Below are 22,454 nucleotides of genomic sequence, written 5' to 3' on the forward strand. Positions count from 1 at the left end.
ACAAAAAAAAAAAAAAAAAAAAATTGTTATCTATGAAAACCTAACAGTACTTAAGAACAGAGGAAAAGGTGGCTTTGTTATTTTATGGCCTGAACCTATGCCTTCACCAACTATGCACCCAATCATATGTTGAAGACTTAACTGAGTACCTTAGAATGTGACTATATTTGAAGATTGGGTCTGAAAAAGTGTAACTGGTTGGGGGTGGTGGGACACACCTGTAATTACCACACTAGGAAGGCTGAAGCAGGAGAATCTCTGTAAGTTCAAGGCCAGCCTGGGTTACAGAGTGTGCACAAGGCCACCAGGATTACATAGCAAGACCCTATCCCACACACAAAAAAACCCCCGAAAAATAGAAAATAAAAAGGAAAACTAAAACATAAAGGATTTGTTTGGATGGTTCTTAAAATAGCATGGCTGGTATCTTTATAAGAAAAGATTAGGGGATAGGGATTTAGCTTATTGATGCTGCCACTTGTCTTGCAAGCACAAGATCCCAATTTCGATCCCCAGTACCAAAGAAAAAAAAGTCTTTTTGTTGTTGTTATTTTGAGACAGGGTCTTAGCATACAGTCCAGGGTGGCCTTCAACTTGCAATATAGCGCAAGTGACCTTGAACTCCTGATACTCCTGCCTCAATTTCCCATACTTGGATTACAGAAGTATGATACCATGCCCAGCTATGAAAATACTATTTAAGCTACCCAGTGTGTGATATTTTATTACAGCAGCCCTGGCAAATGAGTATAGCATTTTAGCATGCATACAAAGCAAATAAGTATATATAAGTATATACTTATATTCATAAGTGAACAACCTATTACATTTTTTTCTTTTGGTACCAAGGATTGAACTCAGGACCTTGTACGTGAGGCAGGCACAGCTCCACTGAGCTAAATCCCTGGCCCAACAACCTATGTTTTGATAACCTGAATACTTTTATGCTTAATTTATGGCAAATCAGGAAGAGAGTACAGATGAAACCTGGTTAGTAACATAAAAACAGAAGCTGGGCATAGTGCCGCACACACTAGCCAGCTGTTCGAGGGCTCAGGCAGTAGAATTCCGTTCAAATTCCACCTAGGGAAGTTAACAAGATCCTGTCTCAAAATAAACAGAAAAAGTCTGGCATGGAGTATACGCCTGTAATCCCAGCACTCATAAACTGAGGCAGGAGGATTACCATGAGTGTAAGACTAGCCTGAACTACATATCAAGATCATGCCTCAAAAAATTTTTTTTAAAGAAAAAATTAAAAAGGACAGGAGATGTAGCTCAGTGTGAATACCCTGGGTTCAATACCCAGTCAACTACTCCAAGCAAGCAAGCAAGCAAGCAAGCAGTACAGCAAGAATACCAGTAGGCATGTGATCTTAGATAACAGCAAAAGAAAGCAAATAAAATGGGCTAAGAAAGGAGTCAAAGAAGTTTCTAAAATCCAGGCTCATGCTTATCTAAATCTTTCAAGTCTACTCACACAGCCATACAAATCCAAAAGAAAAGGAAAAGTACCAAGGAAACCAAAGGTGGCAGCACAGAGATGAATAACTAAATTGGGTTTGAAAAGGACACTAGTAAAAAATAAAGAGTGGTCTATTATCTAGTCAAAAGGACTAAAGACAGCACATGTGCAAAATATTACAGAAAAATATTTCCTATAAAAAGAACATACTTCAAGCTTTAAGCCAATGACAATATAAATTAATGACAAAATGAACAGCAAGAACCAATTTTTTTTACTTTCACCAAGAATAATTTCCACACAAGAAATTTACTATCCCTACACTAATTAGATAAAGGCAGTATCTAGATATTTTGGAGACAGAACAGTAAAGGAGAAATAGCATGGGTATTGGAATCCAATATACTTGAGTTGAAGACACCAAGGTCGGTAAGGCCAGATGAGGTGGGCACACCTGTAATCCATGCACCTTGGGAGGTCAAGGCAACAACAGAATCACAAGTATAAGCCCAGGCTGGGCAATTTACCAAGAACCAGTCTTAAAATAAAAAATTTAAAAAGGGGCTAGGGATATAGCTCAGTGTGAAGGCCCTGGGTTCAACCCCTAATATAAAAAATAAAAAATTCTAGCACTGTCAGTTACTAGAGATGCTGAATGCATAGGAACCGAGTGTACATTCTGAAAACAGGATAACTGAGTTCCATTCTTGCCATTTAAAGCTGAGTAATCTTCCACAAGTTATTTAACCTCCCTGTGCCCCTGTCCTGATCTGTAATAGAGCGATGGTGGGACCTACCTTGTTTTAAGGCTTTAAGTAAATCATTAAATTAGAAAATGCTCAGAACAGAGCTCTTAGCATATAGTAACTGTTCCATAAGCATCAGAAACTGTTATGTTGTTATTAATCTTTTATCCTAAGCAAGTTATTTATTATTATGAGTACAGCTATTATTGACAATATTTACCTATGTTCACTAAGTCTTAGTTTTCTCTTCCATAAAATATCAAAAGATGGTCATAAAGATTAAGAAAATATAAATATAAAAGCATTTCATTATCAGCTGTGAACTCCTTTCCAATTTCTGAAAAAAAAAAGATACTGTATTTACGATGCATACGTAAGTAAGCATCATGTAAGATAACTAGAATAATGAGAAGATGTTTTACGATGATGTAGATAAAACAGCAAATTAATTAGAGGCCATTACAACTGATATATGACAAACTACTTTTTACTTTAAACACTGGGTCAGCAGACTGGGAAAAACCCAATGTACCTTGATGTCAGCAATGCATTTAAATACAGTACTATTTTCCATAACAATTATATAAAATATGATAAAGAAATCCAAGCTGAGTAACAGTACATATAAGTAAATGTGTAGCTACAGGAAAAACCTTACCCAAAGCTATTAATTAATAAATAAGACATTAATTCGCAAACATATTTTCCATTCTATTTACTTAATTGACATGAGAAAAATTTGTTAACCAACAAAGACAACTAACAACTAAAGGTTTAGGACAACATGAAGTCACATTAACAGGTCAGAGGAAATAATATGAACAGAAGTCACAAGACACAGGAAAAACTTATTTTCATTTCTGGTTGTTATATTTCATGACAGAAAAAAAGTAACCAAGATGCTTAGACATATATATCTTAGGTATCATAAAATAATATCTAGAAATATTCAGGCTAAGTAATGAGTAGGGATTTGCACTTGCAAATTTAAGGGAACACAGCACCTGTCTTCTAGTGAAAGAATACTAAAAAAGAATATATGAGAAAATAAAGAGTAATTCTGAATTACTACGAAGAATAACAATTGCTGTTGTACAGGAGAATAAGCTAATAAATAGTTACCTTTTCCATCAATAGAGGCTGATGAAAACCCATTAGGAATTTAAGGAGATGGGAATTCATTTTTCTGGAAGAAATTTGATCTTTGTCACATGATTAATTTTTCACTAGAATACTTCCAGGATTAGTCAAATTTATTCAAAGAAACAAAATTGACAAAAGAAATCACAGACAAAGACAGTACCAAGGCTGGGTGTGGTAGTGTATGCCTATAATTCCAGCACTCAGGAGGCTGAGGCTAGAAGACTACAGGGAGTTTGAGGACAATCTCGGCTGCAATGAGTTCAAGGCCAGCATGAACCACATATGCAGACCCTGTCTCAAGACAAACAAAAAAGTACCAAATCCTACATAAACAGAATACATCAAAATCTTGATCATGAATCAAAGTTACTAAGCTGTATTAATTTTATTGCAGCAAAATCTACCACATAAGTCAACAATTTTTCTACTTATCAAGTAATAAACTTATATGTCACTGTCCATTCTTTCTTTAAGTAATTTTGTTTTCTCTTTAATACATTTCACTCTACAAATAGCATTTGAAATTGATAGACAAATCACCTACCTAAATATACAGCAAATAAACATTAACAGGAAACTTTTTCTTTAAAATGTAAGAAAATACAAACTAAAAAAATTTTAAACCTCAAATAAAAAAGGAAAATTTTTCTTTTGTTCCCCATTAGTTCAACAGAATAATGTTCACCTTGAACCTCCATTAAATATTTAGCATGTGATAATCCTAAAAGTAACAGCAAAATACAGACATTCTCTATCAATATCAATTTTTCATGTATACATGCTTAGAGAATACAACCTAAATCTCTTTTTTTAAAAAGTGTAAGTATATGACAAAAACACTACCTTGGGTGTGCTTCCTTTAATGAATTTTTTAATTGAAGACAATAAGCCAGTCTCATTCTTCGGTGGTTTTTCTCCTCGTGAAGGCAGGCTATCATCAACCTCTGAATATTTCCTTTTGGCTCTGGCAGTGCGTTGTGTTTGGATTGGATTGGACTGCTGAGAAGCTTTTCGTGTTCTCAGCCTCATCTTTTATGGGTGCCACATGTAAAACTTTAAGAGAAAAAATAACAAAGCTTATTAAAATTCAACCTAGTATACACAAATGTGCCCAGCTTATATAAAAATACATTGATTAAAAAAATGTTGGTCTTTAAGCAGACTGAAATAAGAAATTAAAAAGAAGAACTAACATTTTAAGTAAAAGGCTTTGTACTTCTTACCATCCCAAGTTCTCTTCTCAACAACCTCTAAAATATTGTATCATTGATATAAAGTAAGGAGCCAAAGAGTTGGGCATATTCTTTCTACAACCTTATGCTGCCTATACCACCCATGCCGATGTTATCATTTGTTAATCACTCGTTTATTCTATGAATTTATTGAGCAGTTAACTACATTTGAAGCATGGAGCTAGGTAAACACAATAAGTAAGTAGTAAACAAGATTGGGAAGGATTTTGCCCTTAAAACATAATGGGAAAAACTATCAATGAGTGAATCAAATCATAGACATAATTTAACAATGAACAATCATATAAAAGCAACAAGAATGGTTAAATTATTTTGAGAGATTCTAATCCATGATATATAAAGAAAGTTTAAAAACTGAATTAAGTGAGGCATAGTGGTGCACACCTGTAACTCTGGTACCAAGGAGACTGAGTCAAGAGAATATCAAGGTTGAGTCAGAGGTCAATCTGAGCTGCAGAACAACTTCAAGGCCAACCAGGATTACATGATGAGACTATCTCAAAATTTAAAACAAAAATTTTTTTAAAATCTAGATTAATAGGCTTGTGGATGTGTCTCAGTGGTACAGCATTTGCCTTACAAGTGACAGGCTTTGAGTCTGATCCCCAGCACAGCCAAAAACAAACAAAAAAGCCTGGATTTATGTAGGAAAAAAAAAATGAGGCTAATCTACTTGAACTCTCTCATTTTACAGATGATAAAAATTAATGGCTGACAAGACTCCTGAAACACAGAAAAGTAATTAAGATCATACAATGAATTATAATTTGTGAAAAAAATACAGAGTAAGATGTGAATTCTAATACAACTTTGGTTATACCTAAGCTACTATCAGTTAACTACCTTTTTTTCACTTTTATAAAGTATACCCAGACCTCTGTATTTGCAAGTTTAAGGGCCAGGGATTTAGCTCAGTGGTTCCGCTGCCTGCCTAGCAAGTGCAAGAACCTGAGTTCGATCCCCGGTACCAAAAATAAATAAATAAATTATTACCATGTATTTGCAAGTTTAACCAATCATGGACAGAAATATTTGTTTTTAAACCCTGTCTACTAAACACATACAGACTTTTTCACTATCATAATTCTCTTTATAGTACAACAAAAACCTTGAAAAAAAAAAGCTTAGATGTAAAAACAGCATTAAAACAAAACCCAACTTACAAAGCATTTGTATCACATTAGGTATTACACATTATTTAGAAATGACTGAAAAGATTTGTGCAGGTTATCTGCAAATAAACTGCCATTCTATATAAAGGACTCATGTATCCATGGATTCTGGTTCCAAGGGGGTGCTGAAAACAATCTCCCACAAAGGGTGGACTGTATTACCTTTTCTGCCTGAGGCTCAAAATGAATAAAGTACAAAGATAACAAATCTATTCACAGCAATGAATGTATTTATAGAAAAGTGTAATTCCAATAAAGCCCTCTAAACTTCTGAAGGTATAGAAATCCCTAGCAAAGGAAAAAAAAAAGTTTATTTGCTTGCTTGCTTGTTTGTTTTTGCAATGCTGAATATCAAGCTAAGGGCTTCACATATCCTGGGAAAATGTTTTTCCAATGAGCTACACCTACAGCCCCAAAATTAAATTAATAATCTTCACTGACTAATTAGGAAGCCTCCAAAGTTGTACTTTTATTAATCCAAACAACAGGGGGGAAAAAAACAAGTTTTTTTCCTTAAATAGAAAACATACATACACTGTCTACTTCAACAAAAATTCCCAACTACATACTGTTTGGTTTTTTTCTAAATAAACCAGTATCTGCCAACTAAATTGAGCATATAGTTTAAAAACTACCAACAAAGAAAAGCCCTGACCCTGATGGATTCACTACTGAATTCTACAAGAAAGTTACAGAAGACCTAATGCCATTACTTCTCAAACTCTTTAATAAAATTGAAAGAGAAAAAATATTCTCAAATTCATTCCTGGAAGCAAGTATTACCCTGATTCCAAAGCCAGAGAATGACCCAAAACCAAAAAGAATTACAGTTCTCTAATGAACATAGATGCAAAAATCCTCAATAAGATACTGGCAAACAATTCAGCAAGTCTTCAAGAAGTTATACACCATGACCAAGTTGGATTCTTCCCAGGGATGCAGGGATGGTTTAACATATGCAAATCAATAAATGTAATACACTATATGAACAGAGCCAAAGCCAAAAACTGTATGATCCTCTGGATAGATGCAGAAAAGTGTTTGACTAGGTCAAACACCCATTCATGAAAAAAACCCTACAAAAAATTGGCACAGATGGTTTTTATCTACAACAGACTAACAGCCAACATCATACTAAATGAACATAAATTGAAAGCTTTCACTCTAAAATCAGGAAGAAGACAAAAGATGTCCACTGTTCAATATAGTTCTAGAAACACTAGACAGAGCAATTAGACAAAAGAGAGAAATACAAGGAATAAGGACAGGAAATGAAGAACTTAAATTATCATTATATGCAGATGACATGATACTCCTATGACATAGAAGATTCCAAAAACTCCACCAAAAGCCTTCTAGACTTGATAACCAAATTCAGTAGTGTAGCTGGATACAAAGTCAATACTCAGAAACCAATAGCAGGCCAGGAATTTAGCTCAGTGGTTCTGCCACCTGCCTCACAAGCACAAGGTCCTGAGTTCAATCCCTGGTACCATAAAAAGTATAAAAAAATAAATAAAATATTAATTAAAACCCCAGTAGCATTCCTATACTCGAATAACAAATGCAAAGAGAGAAATTAAAGAAACGATCCCTTTCACATAGCATCCAAAAAAATGAAATACCTAGAAATTAATCTAACAAAGGAAGTTAAAGACCTCTACATTGAAAACTACAGCACTCTAAAAAAAAGATCAAAGCAGATGTCAGAAAATGTAAAAATATCCCTTATTCTTGGATAGCAAGAACCATTATATGTGAAAATAGCTATACCTCCAAAATTGTTATACAGATTTAATGCAATCTCAAGTAAAATTCCAAGATGCATATCTCACAGAATTAGAGACAACAAGCCCTAAAATTGGTTTGGAACCATAAGAGACCTAAAATAGTAAAGGCAATTCTGACAACAAAGGAAAGCCAGGGGGTATCACAATCCTGACTTGAATTATACTACAAAGCTACTGTGATAAAAACAGCATAGTACTGGCACAAGAATAGACATGAAGATCAATGGAACAGACTACAAGATTCAGAAACAACTCCAGGCATACTCAGCCATGTAATCTTGGAAAAAGAGCTAAACACCTTCACTGGAAGAAAGCCTCTTTAATAAATGGTGCTGGAAAAAATGGTTTTCCAAATGCCAAAGATCAAAACTACACCCAAATCTTTCACCATGCACTAATCTAAAATCAAAATGGATCAAAGATCTAAATATTAAAACAGAAACACTAAATCTGCTGGAAGTGAGAATAGGTAGAACACCTGAGGACAAAGGAGTAGGCAAAGACTTCACAAACAAAACCCAGACCACACAGGAAATACTACAAAGAATCAACAGCTGGGATCTAATCATACTAAAACTTTTTGCACAGCAAGAGAAATCACCAACAAGATGAAGAGACAAACCACAGCAAGGGAAAACATTTTTACCAGCTATTCATCAGGCAAGTGACTATTATCTAGAACACATAAAAACTAAAAAAACCCAGATCCCCCCCAATTTAAAGACCCAATCCAAAGATGGGCATCTGGAATGAAAAGACACTTCTGAGATGAAGAATTAGAAATGGCATATAAATAAAGGAAAAAAATTCAACATCATTGGTCACTCATGAAATGCAAATTAAAAACAAAGCTGAAGCCGGGGATTTAGCTCAGTGGTTCAGTGGCATGCCTCGCAAGTGCAAGGAACAGAGTTTGATCCCTGGTACCAAAAAAAAAAAAAAAAAAAAAAAAAAGCTGAGATTCCACCTAACTCCAGAAAGAATGGCTGCTATTAAAAAATCAACCAGGGCCAGGGATTTAGCTCAGTGGTTCTGCCTCACAAGCAGAAAGTCCCAAGTTCGATCCCAGTACCAAAAAAAAAAAAAGAAATCAACCAATAACAAATGCTGGAGGGGATGTGAGGGGAAAAGAAACACTTCTCCACTGTTGGTGGGACTGTAGACTGGTGCAACCATTGTGAAAAATCAGTGTGGAGATTTCTCAAAAAACTAAAACTAGAAGTTCCACTTGACCCAGCTATTCCCCATTTTAGTATCTTCACAAAAGAATTAAAAGAATCATACCACAGCGACATATGCATGCTCATGTTTATAGCAGCACAGTTTATAATAGCTAAATCATGGAAACTGTCCAAATGCCCATCAACTAATAAATGGATAAAGAAGATGTGGTTTTATACAATGGAATACTACTCTGTCATAGAGAATAAGCTTGAGACATTTAGAGCTAAATGGATGGACCTTAAGACCATACTCCTCAGTAAAGTAAATTGGACACATTGTTTCTCTGGTATGAGAACCCAAAAGTGGTAATAAGGATTAAAATGTATAGTAGATATTAGGAAATGGGAAGAAAATGTTCAAATGGGAAGGGGAACAGGGAAGGAGGAAGGGACAAGAAAACAAGTGAAAATAGAAGGAAAAAATGGAAACAAAGCTTCCTTTCTCCAAAGGGAAGAGAGGTGCCTTAAGGTGGGGGGCAAAAATAAAATGTATTTTAAAAATTAAAAAAAAAATAAGACTCTTGGGTTTTGCCAAACTCTTAAATTGAAATCTGATCAGTAATGTGATGTTATTTGGAGGCAAAGCCCTGTGAAGTTATTAGGTCATGGTCATGCCCTAGGAACAGCCCATATAAAAGAGGTCCTAGAGAAAGCCAAGCATGGTGCCACATGCACGTGTTCCTAGCTACTCAGGAGACTAAGGTAGTTGGATGATGAATTTGAGGTCAATCATGGCAACACAGCAAGATACTAACAGAAAAAATAAAATAAAATACAGGTCTCAAACAGATCTCCAGCCTCTCCCACCATGTGAGGTTACAGTGAGAAGATAGCAATCTTACAAAGAAACAGATCTTCACCAAACATCAAATCAGCCTGAACCTTCACTTTGGACTTACTGCCTACAAAACTGAAGAAATAAATTTGTTATTTATAAATCACCCATGTAGTTAGTGGTATTTTTGTTATAGCACCTGAAACTGATTAAGATATTTCCAAACTCCAAAGATTCACCACAAAAGTCTCAAAATATCTTTCCAAACAACTTTGTCTCCATAAATAAACAATTCTCCAGCTGGGGATTTAGCTCAGTGGTTCTGCTGCCTCAGCTCAAGGACCTGAGTTTGATCCCTGGTACCACCCCCCTGAAAAAAATTCAGTTTTAAATTGCTTATCTGTCTTTCCCCCTAAAGAATATATAACCTTATAAAAGGGTTTATAATTCAAGGCATCTATTATTGACTTGGCCCTATTTACAGTACACACATTTTATCTAAATTCCTTTCTTCTTAGATACAGAACTCCATAGAAAAGGAAAATTTTTATATAGTTTAGACACATGGGAAAATTGTGGGGTTTTTCCCCTCTAGTACTGCAAATTGAATCTAAAGCCCCCATGCATGCCTGGCAAGAGCACTGCCACTGAAGTATGTCCCCAGTCCTTTTCATTTTGAGACAAGTTCTTGCTAAACTGTCCATACTGGCCTCAAACTTTCAATTATGCCTCAGTCTCATGAACAGCTAGAATTATAAGCCTTCACCACTATGCCCAGCTACTTTTAGTGTTTTTATAGGTTCATTTTGAAGAGTCTTTTCAAAAACACTATGGGAAAGACTATTTTAAACCTAGAATCATTAAATGGAAATCTTAAAAAATTATGAAACAATACAATGATGAGACATGGGTCTTGAAAAACTAAAGAAACAGTGGGCATAGTGGCTTACATTTGTAATCCCAATACTGTGGGAGGCTGAGAACCAGCTCAGGCCCAGTCTGGGCAACTTAGCGACTTAGTGGGACCCTATCTCAAAATTTTAAAAAAGGCACTGGGGATGTAGATCAGTGTAAAGGTCCTGGGTTCAAGTCAGTACTGGGGGGGGCATTGTCTTAGTTACTTTCTCACTGGGACAAAATACCTGGCACTTACTGTTTATAGAAGTTTCAGTCCACAATTGGCTGGCTCCAAGGCAGGGTGGCATAGCAAAGAAGCATGACAGAGAAACAGTCCAAGGCAGGGCAGGCAGGAAACAGCAAGCAATGAGGCTGAGGCTGCCTTTCTTCTTTCCCTTTGTATTCTATCCAGGCTGCAAACCTATTGGTTGGTGCCACCCACATTAGGGTGTTACTTCCCATTATTAACATTCAGAACTATGCTAAACCAGCCAGTGAACTAATTTAGTTATCATACAACCTACTCCAGCCACTTCTGAAAAGCTCCACCTAGGGCCGGGAATTTAGCTCAGCGGTTTGTTGGCCTGCCTTGCAAGCGCAAGGACCTGAGTTCAATCCCTGGTACCAAAAAAAAAAAAAGAAAAAGAAAAGCTCCACCTATGAGTGCATGACATTTTGGGGACGGAACATCTAGATAAATGCCATAACAGACATGTAAACTAGTCCAGTCTTAAGGGGATCAACTCATTAAAATTTTCATACTTATTGGTTAGTCACCTGCTAGTGGAATGGAAACAAAAGGATAAAACAGTAATCTCTGCCCACTAGAAGCAAAATGTCTAGTAAGTAAGAATAGTAGATATTTATCATATTATATATACAAAATACTACTTAATGCTAGACAAAAAAAGTAAAAAGGATTCTGGGAACACTTAGGAGAAACTGAACTAAAAAATAACAAATAGTATTCACTGGAAAGAAAGGCAAGAACATTTCAAAACAGAAAACTAAAGCCTGGCAATTTTTGCCAATTCCAATAGTAGGCTATAAAAGGTACACTTAAACAGGTTTGGAAGGGCTAGAATGGTAAATGCTTTACCAACTTTCAAAACTGAGCACTTCAGCACTACCATGCCTGTAATCCCAGCACTCAGGATTGCTGCAAATTTGAGGCCAATCCCGGCTACACAATGAGTTCAAGGTTCACTTGGACTACACAGTGAGATCTTGTCTCAAAAAAAAAAAAAAAACAAAAAAACAAAACTGAGCACTCACAAACAGATGAGGAAAACAATGTTCAATTTTACATGGAATGTTTGCCAAAACAGATTAAATGCAGAGTCATAAAAACCAGTCTTGACACTTCTGAAGTACAAATAGCCAATAAATACATGAAAAAGAACTTTTTTTGTTCAACACCTCTGGCCATCAGAGAAATGCAAATTACAACACTGAGATTTCATCTTACTCTAGAAATAGCCATAACCAAGAAATAAAATAATAATAGAGTGCAGGGGGAAAGGAATCATTCTATATTGTCGTTGAGAATGTAAACTAGTAGTACACTCACTAAGGAAATCCATAGAGATTCCCTGAAAGGCTAAATATAAATACCATTTGACCCAGCCATGCCATTTCTAGGCACAATCCTCAAAGAATTAAAGACTGTCTCCACTACAGTAATTCCTGCATATCCATATACACAGGAGCACAATTCACAAAAGCTAAACTGTGGAAAGAGCCTAGATGCCCATCAACAGATAAATGATAAAGAAAATGTGGTACATGCACACAAGAGAATATTATTCAACCACACACACACACACACACACACACACACAGAATAGCCAGTAATTCCAGCTCTCTCTGGAAGGCTGCAGCATGGGCAATTTACTGAGACTGTTTCAAAAACAAAAATAAGGATAGAAACATAGCTCAGTGCAAAAGGCCCTGGGTTCGATTCCCAGTTCCAGAAAAGGATGTGTGTGTGCGCACGCACATGTGTGTGAGTGAATCATGTGGGGAAGGGACCAGTGGGAGGGGGGGAGAAAAGGGAAAGGAAGTCAACAGAATTGAAGTTAAGCTAATGTTAAATGCATGTACTGATTTCCCCAAAATCCACTACTATGTAATATTAACACACACTAATAAAAAATATAAAACTTTTTAAAAGAAAGTAGAAAGAGAAAACCAAACTAAATCTAAAATAAGCAATGACGAACTGCATGCTGACATATTAATCTAGTGTAGTTCAGCCTGGCCTTGAACTTGCTATATAGTCCCCTCCTACTTGGGGTGATCCTCCTGCCTCAAATTCACGCACTGGGATCACAAGAGTGCACCACCATACCTGGCTCTTTGTGGGAATACTAATTCCATCTGTTATCCGTGTTTTTGATTTCTTGTTTTTCCAGTGTCTTTTGGTTATGTCTTTAGAGAAATCTGCATTTCATCTCCAGAAGTCTACTCCTGGCTTTCTGTCATCTACCCTCCCTCTCTGTTACCCCTTTCTGCTTATATAAGAGAAAACGTGTAGAAAAAAAAAAAACTTCCCACAAAGAAAAGACCAGATGGCCTTAGCAATATTTTTCCTTAATATTTTAAAAATTAATACCACTTCTTCCTAAATGCCTACAAAAAAATAGTAAGAAATACTGTCCAACACGTTCCATGAGGACAGCCTTATCGGGATACCAAAATCAGATAAACACATCACAAGACAAGAAAGCCACACATCAATATCCTTTATACATGCAAAGGTGGCTCAAAATATAAAAATCAGAGACTGGGATTATAACAGTGGCCTAGCATGCTAGAAGCCCTGGGTTTGATCCCTTATCCCTGCCAAATAAAAATAAAAAGCTATCGATAATATACAATGTTAGCAGGATAAAGGAAGAAACCTATATGATTACTTTAACTGACACAGAAAAAATACTCAAATCCTTTCATAATAAACATAATTTCAACAAATAAGGAATAAAAAGGAACTTCCTCAACTCGATAAAAGTAATCTATGAAAAACTTAGACCACATCATATGTGGTGAGTGAGACTCAACGCTCAAAGACGTTCAACTCTCACCACTATTTTTTTCTTTTCATTACTGGGGATTAACATATTCCTGCCAATGTGAACGACAGATCTAATCACTTTTATCAGTCTTTTTACTAGTAATAGAATTAATAAAAAGCTGCCCAATGGGCCTGTACCAATGGTGGTTCAAGCTACCCAATAGAGAGGCACACAAATTATGGCCCTACCTTACTGTGTTAAATCCAGGGCTTTCTAACTGAGCTACAGGTCATGAATCCAGGGTTTCTAACCTAGGTACCTGCTCAACCTTTTTTTCTCATTTGAGACAAGTTTTCACTAAATTGCCCAGATTGGGCTCAAATTTGTGATCTTTCTGCTTCAGCCTCCCAGCACACTGAATTAGAGGCATGCAACACCACACCCCACTTGTTCTCAACATTTCACTGGAAAGTCTAGCATACAATTAGGCATGAAAAATAAAGAAATCCGTATCAGAAAGAAAAAGTAAAACTCTTTTCAGATAATATGATCTACAAAGAATAAAAGGAAAAAGTGGAATAACTAACTTCATAAAAGTAATGTTTTGTCTACCAAAAGGCACCAATAAGAAAACCACTAGGAAGACAAGCAACTGACAGAACATTCACAAAATACATATTTCACAAAGGACTTTATCTAGAACATTTAAAGAAATTCTAAATGCCATAAAATGGATAACCAAGCCAATTTTTAAAGTAGCATCATGCAAGTACAAGGTCCTGAGTTTGATTCCCAGTTCCAAAAAATACAAAACAAAACAAAACAAAACGGGCAAAAGACTTACAAGACTTCATAAAAACTAAATGACAAAATGGGAGCTGGGGAGGTAGCTCAGTGGCACCATGAGTTCAATCCCCAGAACAATAAATAAGTAAATAAATAAACAAACCACAGGAATATGACACTAAATATTATTCATCAGAAATATAAATTAAAACTATAAAAACACTACTTGAATGGCAAATATTTTAAAAGACTGAAAAAAATATGTAGTAACAGATGAAATAAGGAAATTCATGCTCTGCTACAGTAGTAGGAATAGATGTTTTTGGCAAAGTTTGATTATTTCTAATGTAAACACACCTAATTCTTTGACCTGGTAATTTCACTTATAAGTTTTTATCTAAGACAAATACAAACATGTACACAACATACTTTTACTTTTTTAAAAAAGCTGTATTCGCTGTATAATCCCAGCATTTGGGAGGCTGAGGCAAGAAAGATCACTTTTTGAGGGCACCCTGGGCTACAACAGTGAGTTCAAGGCCAGCCTGAGTAACTACATAGGAGACCCTGTCTCAAACAAAAAGTAAACAAAATAAAAAAGCCACATTCAATACAAGATTATTTCCACTTCTATACTACAAACTATGGAAAGACAAAGATTGCGGTGTTTTCATACAACATAATAATTATTGATATCAACAACACAAAAGAATCACATACACAATCCTGTACAATGGCAGACCCATACATTTTGATGATACCATTAAGAAATGTTTTTTGGGCCGGGAATTTAGCTCAGTGGTGGTGCCATCTGCCTTGCAAGCACAAGGTCCCAAGTTCTATCCCCAGTACCACAGAAATTTTTTTTTTCTGGTAGCTGGAATCCAAACTCAGGACCTTGAGTCACTGAGCTAAATCCCTGGCCCAAGAAGAAACAAGTTCAGACTAGAAACTGACTTGGAGGGAGGGAAGCTCTCAAATGTGATAGGGGAATGGACCTATTTGTCAAAATATTATAGCTAAGGCTGGGGATTTAGTTCAGTAGTGCCACCACCTGTCTGACAAGCACAAGGACAAGCGTTTGATGGGGGGGGGAGGTATTTATGTGACTACTGGACTATAAGGATAAGGAGTATCCCCAAGGAAGCTAGGCTTAAAAATGAAAGAACTAAAAAAAATAATAATAAAAAAAAATAAAAACATCAATGGCTGCGTAATATGGAGAAATAGTTTGTAGGAAGTTATAACCAACCATCTTTGGCAGGAGGGAACATTCTGAATCCACAGTGATTACAATGTCATCTAAAACAGCCAATTCTGGGGACCAGGGGTTTAGCTCAGTGATGCCACACCTGCCTCATAAGTGCCAAGGTCCTGAGTTCAATCCCTGGTACAAAAAAAAAAACTTGAATCTTACTCATCAGACTTAATTTTTTAAAAAAAATCTCGTAACTGAAAGTTAAAATTATTTTAAATTGTGTACTGTAATAAAATAAAACTACACATTCTGATAATATTTAAAAACTACCTTTAACTTCTACTTCATTAAGAGTCTATGCAGGCCTTTTCCCCACTCTGTGTATTTTGTTTTTTTGAGACAGAGCCTCGCTTTGTAGTTCAGGCTAGCCTTAATCGTGCAGCATCCTCCTGCCTCTGCCTCCCAAGTGCTGGGATTACAGGCGTGAGCAACTATACCCAGCCCTTTCCCCACTTTTTCTAAAACTCAAAAACATCAAAGCTGAAAGACCTAATTTATTCCTTCCAACCAAAGCAGAAAATAGTACCTCAGACAGCATTCCTGAGAAAAAGTAACTTAGCATCTGCTTGAATGCTTAAAGAGACATACATACAGCTCATTACTTCATAATACAAACATTAAAAATGGGGGAAAATTAGTTCTCACTGAGGATATAGCTCAAGCTCAGTAGTAGAGTACCTAGTGGGAGATCCTGGCTTCAATCCCCAGTACTGAGGGAAGAATATAGTTTTGCTTTTTTGTTTTGTTTTGTTTGGTACCAGGGATCGAACTCAGGACCCTGCGCTTGTGAGGCAGGTGGTGGAACCACTGAGCTAAATCCCCAGCCCGAGGATACAGTTTTAACCAGAAATTTTCTTAACATGAATTTCCAGAGAGCTTCACCTCACAGAACTATACTGGTAAGATAGAAGGATCTCAATAAATAATTGCTAAATTCATTCTCTAGGTGTTTCTTACAAGTTAATGAAATTCTAAAATAAAGCATTAAATGTCTATGATTACCTGAATACTGAAACATAATTCAACCACGTTACATAACAGTGAGTAAAAAGTTTTATGATGGCTTTCTAGTGAGGCTTAATTCCCTATCTGTTGACTTCAGAAAGTCAACCCTCAAACTATTCTTTTCAAAAAAGCTAAAAAAAAAAAGTGCTTATTTTATTTACATTTATCTGAACATGGAAAAAGTTAAAGTGATTTTAACATATAGCTGTCATTTATTAAGTACTATATGTGCAAGGCACTGTCCTAAATGCTTTCTAGTACTATATGTTTGAGTGATTTTCAATTTTACAATGTCCATGATTTCCGTTTTATAAAAGAGAACATGAATAAGATGGAAAGAAATGTTTTAATTAAGAATTTGGATAACTTCAAAAGAATAACTTGCAATCTGAAAATATTCATTACCTACAAAAAATTATAACGAGAGGCCAGCATAGTTATACATACCTATAATGCCAGTACTCTGCGAGGTTAAGACAGGAGGATCACAAATTCAAGCCCAATCTGGGAAACACTGTGAGACCATGCCTCAGAAATAAAGAGCTGGAGAAGCAGCTCAGTGCAGAGGTCCTGCACTCAATCCCCAGGAACTCCCCCTCCACACATACACACACATAGCACATAAAATTTTAACTAGTCTGGTGATGGGGCTCAGTGGTAGAGTACATGCTTAGATACATAAGGGGCCCCACTTTCAATTCCTAGTATTGAAGAAAGAGGAGTTAAAGCTATCAAATTTAAATAACTATAACACCAAAAGCATAGGCAACCAAAAAAATAAATAAATAAATAAACATGGTCTGATCTAAAATGGCCCCCAAAGGATAATGTGTTCGGGGGTGAGGCTTTTGAAAATGTGAATAGATCATGGGGACTCCAAAGTCATCACTGGATTGATCCATTAATGAGTTCATAGCTGCAAAGGCTATGAAAGGTTGGGCCTAGTTAGGGGAAGGAAGGAGGTGACTGAGGGCGTGACTTTGAAGGCTGTATCTCTGGGGAAGTAAAAAAGTCAAAATGAATTATGTACATATAGAAACTCCCCATGATGAATGTAATCATTGTGTACTAATAAAAAAAATAAAAAATTTTAAAAGGGTATATCTTATCCATGGCTCCTTTCTTTCTCTATGGCTTAGGCCCTTCGCCTCTCAATGCTTCCTAACTGCCAAGAGGTGAGCAGCTTTCCTCTATCACACCCTTCCACAAAGTCTGCATTGCCTCAAGCCTAAAAGCTGTAGAGCCAGGAGACCCTGGAGAAAAACTTCAGAGATGGTAGCCAAAAATAAATCTTTCTTTCTTTAAATTATTTATTTTGGATATTTCATCTCACTTGATAGAAAGCTAACATGAATGGGACCAAATCAAAATTTAAAAAGTTTATGTAGCAAAGGACTCTATTAAGAATGAAAAGACAGAGCCAGGGATTTAGCTCAGTGGTGCCGCCACCTGCTTTGCAAGCACAAGGTCCCAAATTAGATCCCCAGTAGCCCCATTACCAAAAAAAAAAAAAAAAAAAAAAAAAAAGAATGAAAAGGCAACCAATGGAATGGAAGAAAATCATCCATCTATAGAGATCAGATACCCAGAATATATAAAAAAAAAAACTTTTACAACCAGAAACAAAAACTCAAAATTAATAAGTAAAAAGAAAAAGAAACAAAAATTCAGTGAGAAGTGGTGGCCCACACCTATAATCCTAGCAATCTAGTGGCTGAGGAGGGGGGATTGCATATTGGAGGCCAGCCTGGGCTACATAGTGAGTTCAAAACCAGCCTGGAATTCACAGTGAGACCCTATCCTTCTGCACTGATGGTGAGAATTTAGAATGGTGGCACTATTATGGAAAAACAGTTGGCAGTTCCTCAAAAACTTACATACAGATTTACCAAATCAGCCCTAGTGGTACATGCCTGTCATCTCAGCTACTTAAGAGTTTAAGACAGGAGGCCCACAAATTCAAGTCCATCCTTGACAACTAGGACCCTGTCTCAAAAAAATGAAATAGGGGTGGTGGCACACACCTACCACAGGTAGTTCAAGGTTACCTGAACTATATACTGAGACCCTGTCTCAAACAAACAAACAAACAAACATATAACCATATTAATCAAAGCAGCATTATTCACAACAGTCAAAAATAGAAGCAGGGCCAGGGATTTTTAGTTCAGTGGCACCTCTCCTGCCTTGAAAGTGCAAAGTCCTGAGTTGAATCCCCAGTACCAAAGGGGGAGGTGGGGGGTGGGTATAAGCAAATTCATCAATATATGAATGGATAAACAAAATGTGGAACATATATACAATTTTTAATAGTATTCAGCCTTTAAAAGAAAGGAAATTCTGGCAATGCTACAATACAAATGAATATTGAAGACTGTTTAATGAATATGAATTTCAGTTTGAAAGGATGGAATGAATTCTAAAGGTAACGGTAATGACAGATACTCAAGGAACTTAATATTCTTGAACTATATACTTTAAAGTAATTAAAATTGGGATGAGGATGTAACTCAGAAGCACATGGCAAGCAAAAGGCCCTAAGTTCAATTCCTGGTACCAAAAATAAATAAATAAATAAATAAAAGAAAAATATTAAAACTATACATTTATATTGTATACAACCACATATTAAAATTAAAATTTTTCCAAATCACTAATGGAAGTGTAAGAAAAGCTTTCCAATAGAGTGAAAGGCAGAGACTGGAGTGGGAAAACAAAGTTACCTTCTGTTATTATTTTTTAATAAACTACTATGAACAAGAGGTAGGACTTCATGGGAAGGGAAAAAAGGACAGGAAAAGGGATGAAGCAAAATCTGTCCTCCTACCCCACCACCTTTTAAATAATTACTTAAAAAAAAAAAAGTAGCCAGCAGACCGGGGGAAAAAAAAAAAAAAAGGTCAGGTATACAAATTACTGAAGTATTTCCTATCAATCTGGTCCAGTTTTTCTGAGCATTTCACAATGGGAAACAATGTAAGAATAAATACAGCTGAGAGAAAAACTGGGAATAGATGACAAATATTGTAGAGGGGACACTGACAGAAGTTGTACACAGCTTTGTAGGAAAACACAACGGGGAGCCACTTGGGAATTATTCTTTTTCCCTCATCAGTCCAGCCAATGTGAATGCTCTTCTTAGTCTAAAGTTTAAACCAAAAAGAAGGCAACCTCTCCCAAAATAAAATAAGGCAACCTGATGGGGGTAAAAAAAAAAAAAATCACACAATTATAATCTACAGAAGAAAAAAAAGGGAGCTGCTATGACCAACTGGAGTTTTGCCTGGAGATCTATTATTATAAATTGGGTTCTGCCTAGGCTAGAGAAAGCCACAAAGAATGTGCTACCTGCCTAGTAGCAGGGGGAAAAAGTGTACAACTAAAATATTAGCCCATCTGAGCTGAGGGCTCTTAGCAACCAAGTAATTTCAATCAAGTTCAAGAAAAGGTAAGGGCTGGGGATTTTGCTCAGTGGTGCTGCTACCTGCCTCGTAAATGCCAGGTCCCAAGTTCGATACCAGGTACCCCCACCCCAAAAAGAGAAAAGACAAAGACATTCTTAGGAAAGCCAGAACACAACACTGGTTCATCTGCCTTAGAGCAAGTCAGGAAATAGGTTTAAAAAAAATCTAAAAACTGAACCTTGTCACTCTCAGTGCCTTATATACAATGGAATTCAAATTCATTTGCAAGATCTTAGCCAGATCCCCAAGTGTTCCAATGTAGGGGAACTACAGAGTCCTCCAGTGTAGTATAGGGCTGAAGGTAGGGAGCAGCATCCACTACAGGAAAAACACACAAAAAAAGCCCCAACCAGACCCTTCTCCCCAAAGGGAAAAACAAACAACAAACCAAAACCAAAACCAAAAAAAAGGGAAAAGTGAGGTTGGATGTACCATGTATATGTGCAAATTCACTACAATAAGTGTTATCATTATGGATGCCTAAAATGCACCAATAAATGTTGTGTATTAAAAAAAAACAAACTTTTAAGGCACGGGAGGAAGCGCACCAAGCCTAGTAATCCCCCAAGGGCACAAGTGAAAACACTGTTAAGGATGAAAGATGAAAGAAAATAACCTTCTACCACTAAGGGAGGGGCAGAAAACAGTCTTAGGCCCAAGATCTTATAACCAATGCCATTAGACATCTAACACTTGGTAGGTACAGAAAAATTATTTTCCCAAACAAGACGTGCAAAGATACAGGTGGAGTCGCATCTAAAACTAAAAGCACAAAATCACTGAAAGTCATACTGCAGATGACCATATATAAAGGACCTAACCAAAACAGCCCAGACCATAGCAACTGAAACATCCTTGACTCCAACAAGCCAATAAGCACCGAAAAACACAATAGCAGTCTATCTCTGGAAAAGAATTGGAAGCATCAGAAATTATCCAGAAAGGTACAGGCACAAGACAAGCCAAAGCTGAGAGGTGTTCAGGAAAATTGAGAAACATCTTCACACACTCCAACCACAAGCCTAACCACAAGAAAATAAAATTTTGAAGCCAATGATGTACTCAAGGCACCCTTTACAGCATCAAAATTGAAACTGTCCTGACTAGACTGAATCAACTCTCTATATTTAAAGTCCAGAAACATAATACTCCAGGTATAAATATTATTTATGCAGTTCTATTCACAATATCCAGCATTCAGCAAAATATTGTGAGATTCCCAAAAGACAGCAGAAAACACAACCCACTATCAAGAGATAAAGTAGTCAACAGAACCAGAATGAATGAAATTAAAAACAGAAAAGATGGGGGGGTTCAGATAGCTCAGTAGTAGGGTATTTATCTGTTCATGCATCAGACTAGGTTCCCCAGAACTTAGGGGTGGTGGGGGGGTGGGGAGAAAACCAAGACTTTACTTAAATCAGTAAATTAAGAAACTTCTAGTGGGGAAAAAAGACATAAATTGCCAATATGGTAATGAAAAATCGAATGTTCTACAGATCCTACAGATTTTTTAAAGGAAAAATTATGCAAAATTAAAATTTATGACTATATACTCACCAGTTTCGATGAATTGGTCAAATTCTTTAAAAAATATAAGTCACCAAAACTCACACAGTAATTGATAACATTAGTCGTGTGTGTGTGTGTGTGTCTATTGGGGATTGAACTCAGGCCCTTGCGTTTGCGAGGCAGGTGGCGGAACCACTGAGCTAAATCCCTGGCTCTATTTATTTTTAGAATTGAATCTACAGTGAAAACCTCCAACAGACAAAACTTGAGGTGCAGATGGCTTTACTAGGAAAACCTACCAATATCTAAAAAATAAACAATAGCAAATCTACACAAACTCTTCCAAAACGCAGAAGAGAAGGTATCACTTTCTAACCTCATTTTAGAAGGCTAGCATTTATTTCCATGATACTAACAACAAAGATGATACATATTAACTGGGCCAGTCAGGTTTGAGATTACCTATATAATATCTGTAATAACATCATTTTATTACCTACACCTGTAGTATAAAGAGAAATTTTAACATGCGTATATAGGCTCATCTTGGCTCAGTTCTAGGTAAATTCTATTACCAGTAAAAAACAAACAAGTGAAGACTGAGAAATGCATATATTTAGGATATAAATCTACTAATGAATAAAAATGATGCAATTTAAAATAGATTATATCACAAAACAAACATAGCAATAGTAGCAATATTTCAAGAATAAAAACTCAAGAGCCTGTTATGGTGGCCTATGGCAGCACTCAGGAGGCTGAGGGAAGAAGAAAGTCATGAATTCAAGGCCAGTCTCAACTACGCAGCTAGACCTTGTCTCAAAAAACAACAAAGGCCAGGGATTTAGCTCAGTGGTGCCACTGCCTGCCTCACAAGCACAAGATCCAAGTTCAAACCCTGGTACCAAATAAAAACAACAACAAGGTCCAGGGATTTAGCTCAGTGCCACC

The 22,454-nt window shown here is 36.3% G+C and overlaps 1 protein-coding gene across 2 annotated transcripts in view; it reads right to left on the reverse strand.

The window, feature by feature from the left end:
• The window catches only part of Ctdspl2 (CTD small phosphatase like 2), a 74,928-nt gene that overhangs the window by 42,928 nt on the left and 9,546 nt on the right, over nt 1–22,454 (reverse strand). For both annotated transcript variants that reach the window (XM_010624864.3, XM_010624865.3), the window contains exon 2: nt 4,198–4,407. In XM_010624864.3, coding sequence (XP_010623166.1) covers nt 4,198–4,383 — 186 coding nt within the window. In that variant the 5' untranslated portion in view covers nt 4,384–4,407. The remainder of the gene's footprint in view (nt 1–4,197; nt 4,408–22,454) is intronic.

The sequence above is a fragment of the Fukomys damarensis genome, unplaced genomic scaffold, assembly GCF_012274545.1.
Source record: "Fukomys damarensis isolate Sample0158 unplaced genomic scaffold, DMR_v1.0_HiC HiC_scaffold_17, whole genome shotgun sequence".
NCBI classification, from domain to species: Eukaryota; Metazoa; Chordata; class Mammalia; order Rodentia; family Bathyergidae; genus Fukomys; species Fukomys damarensis.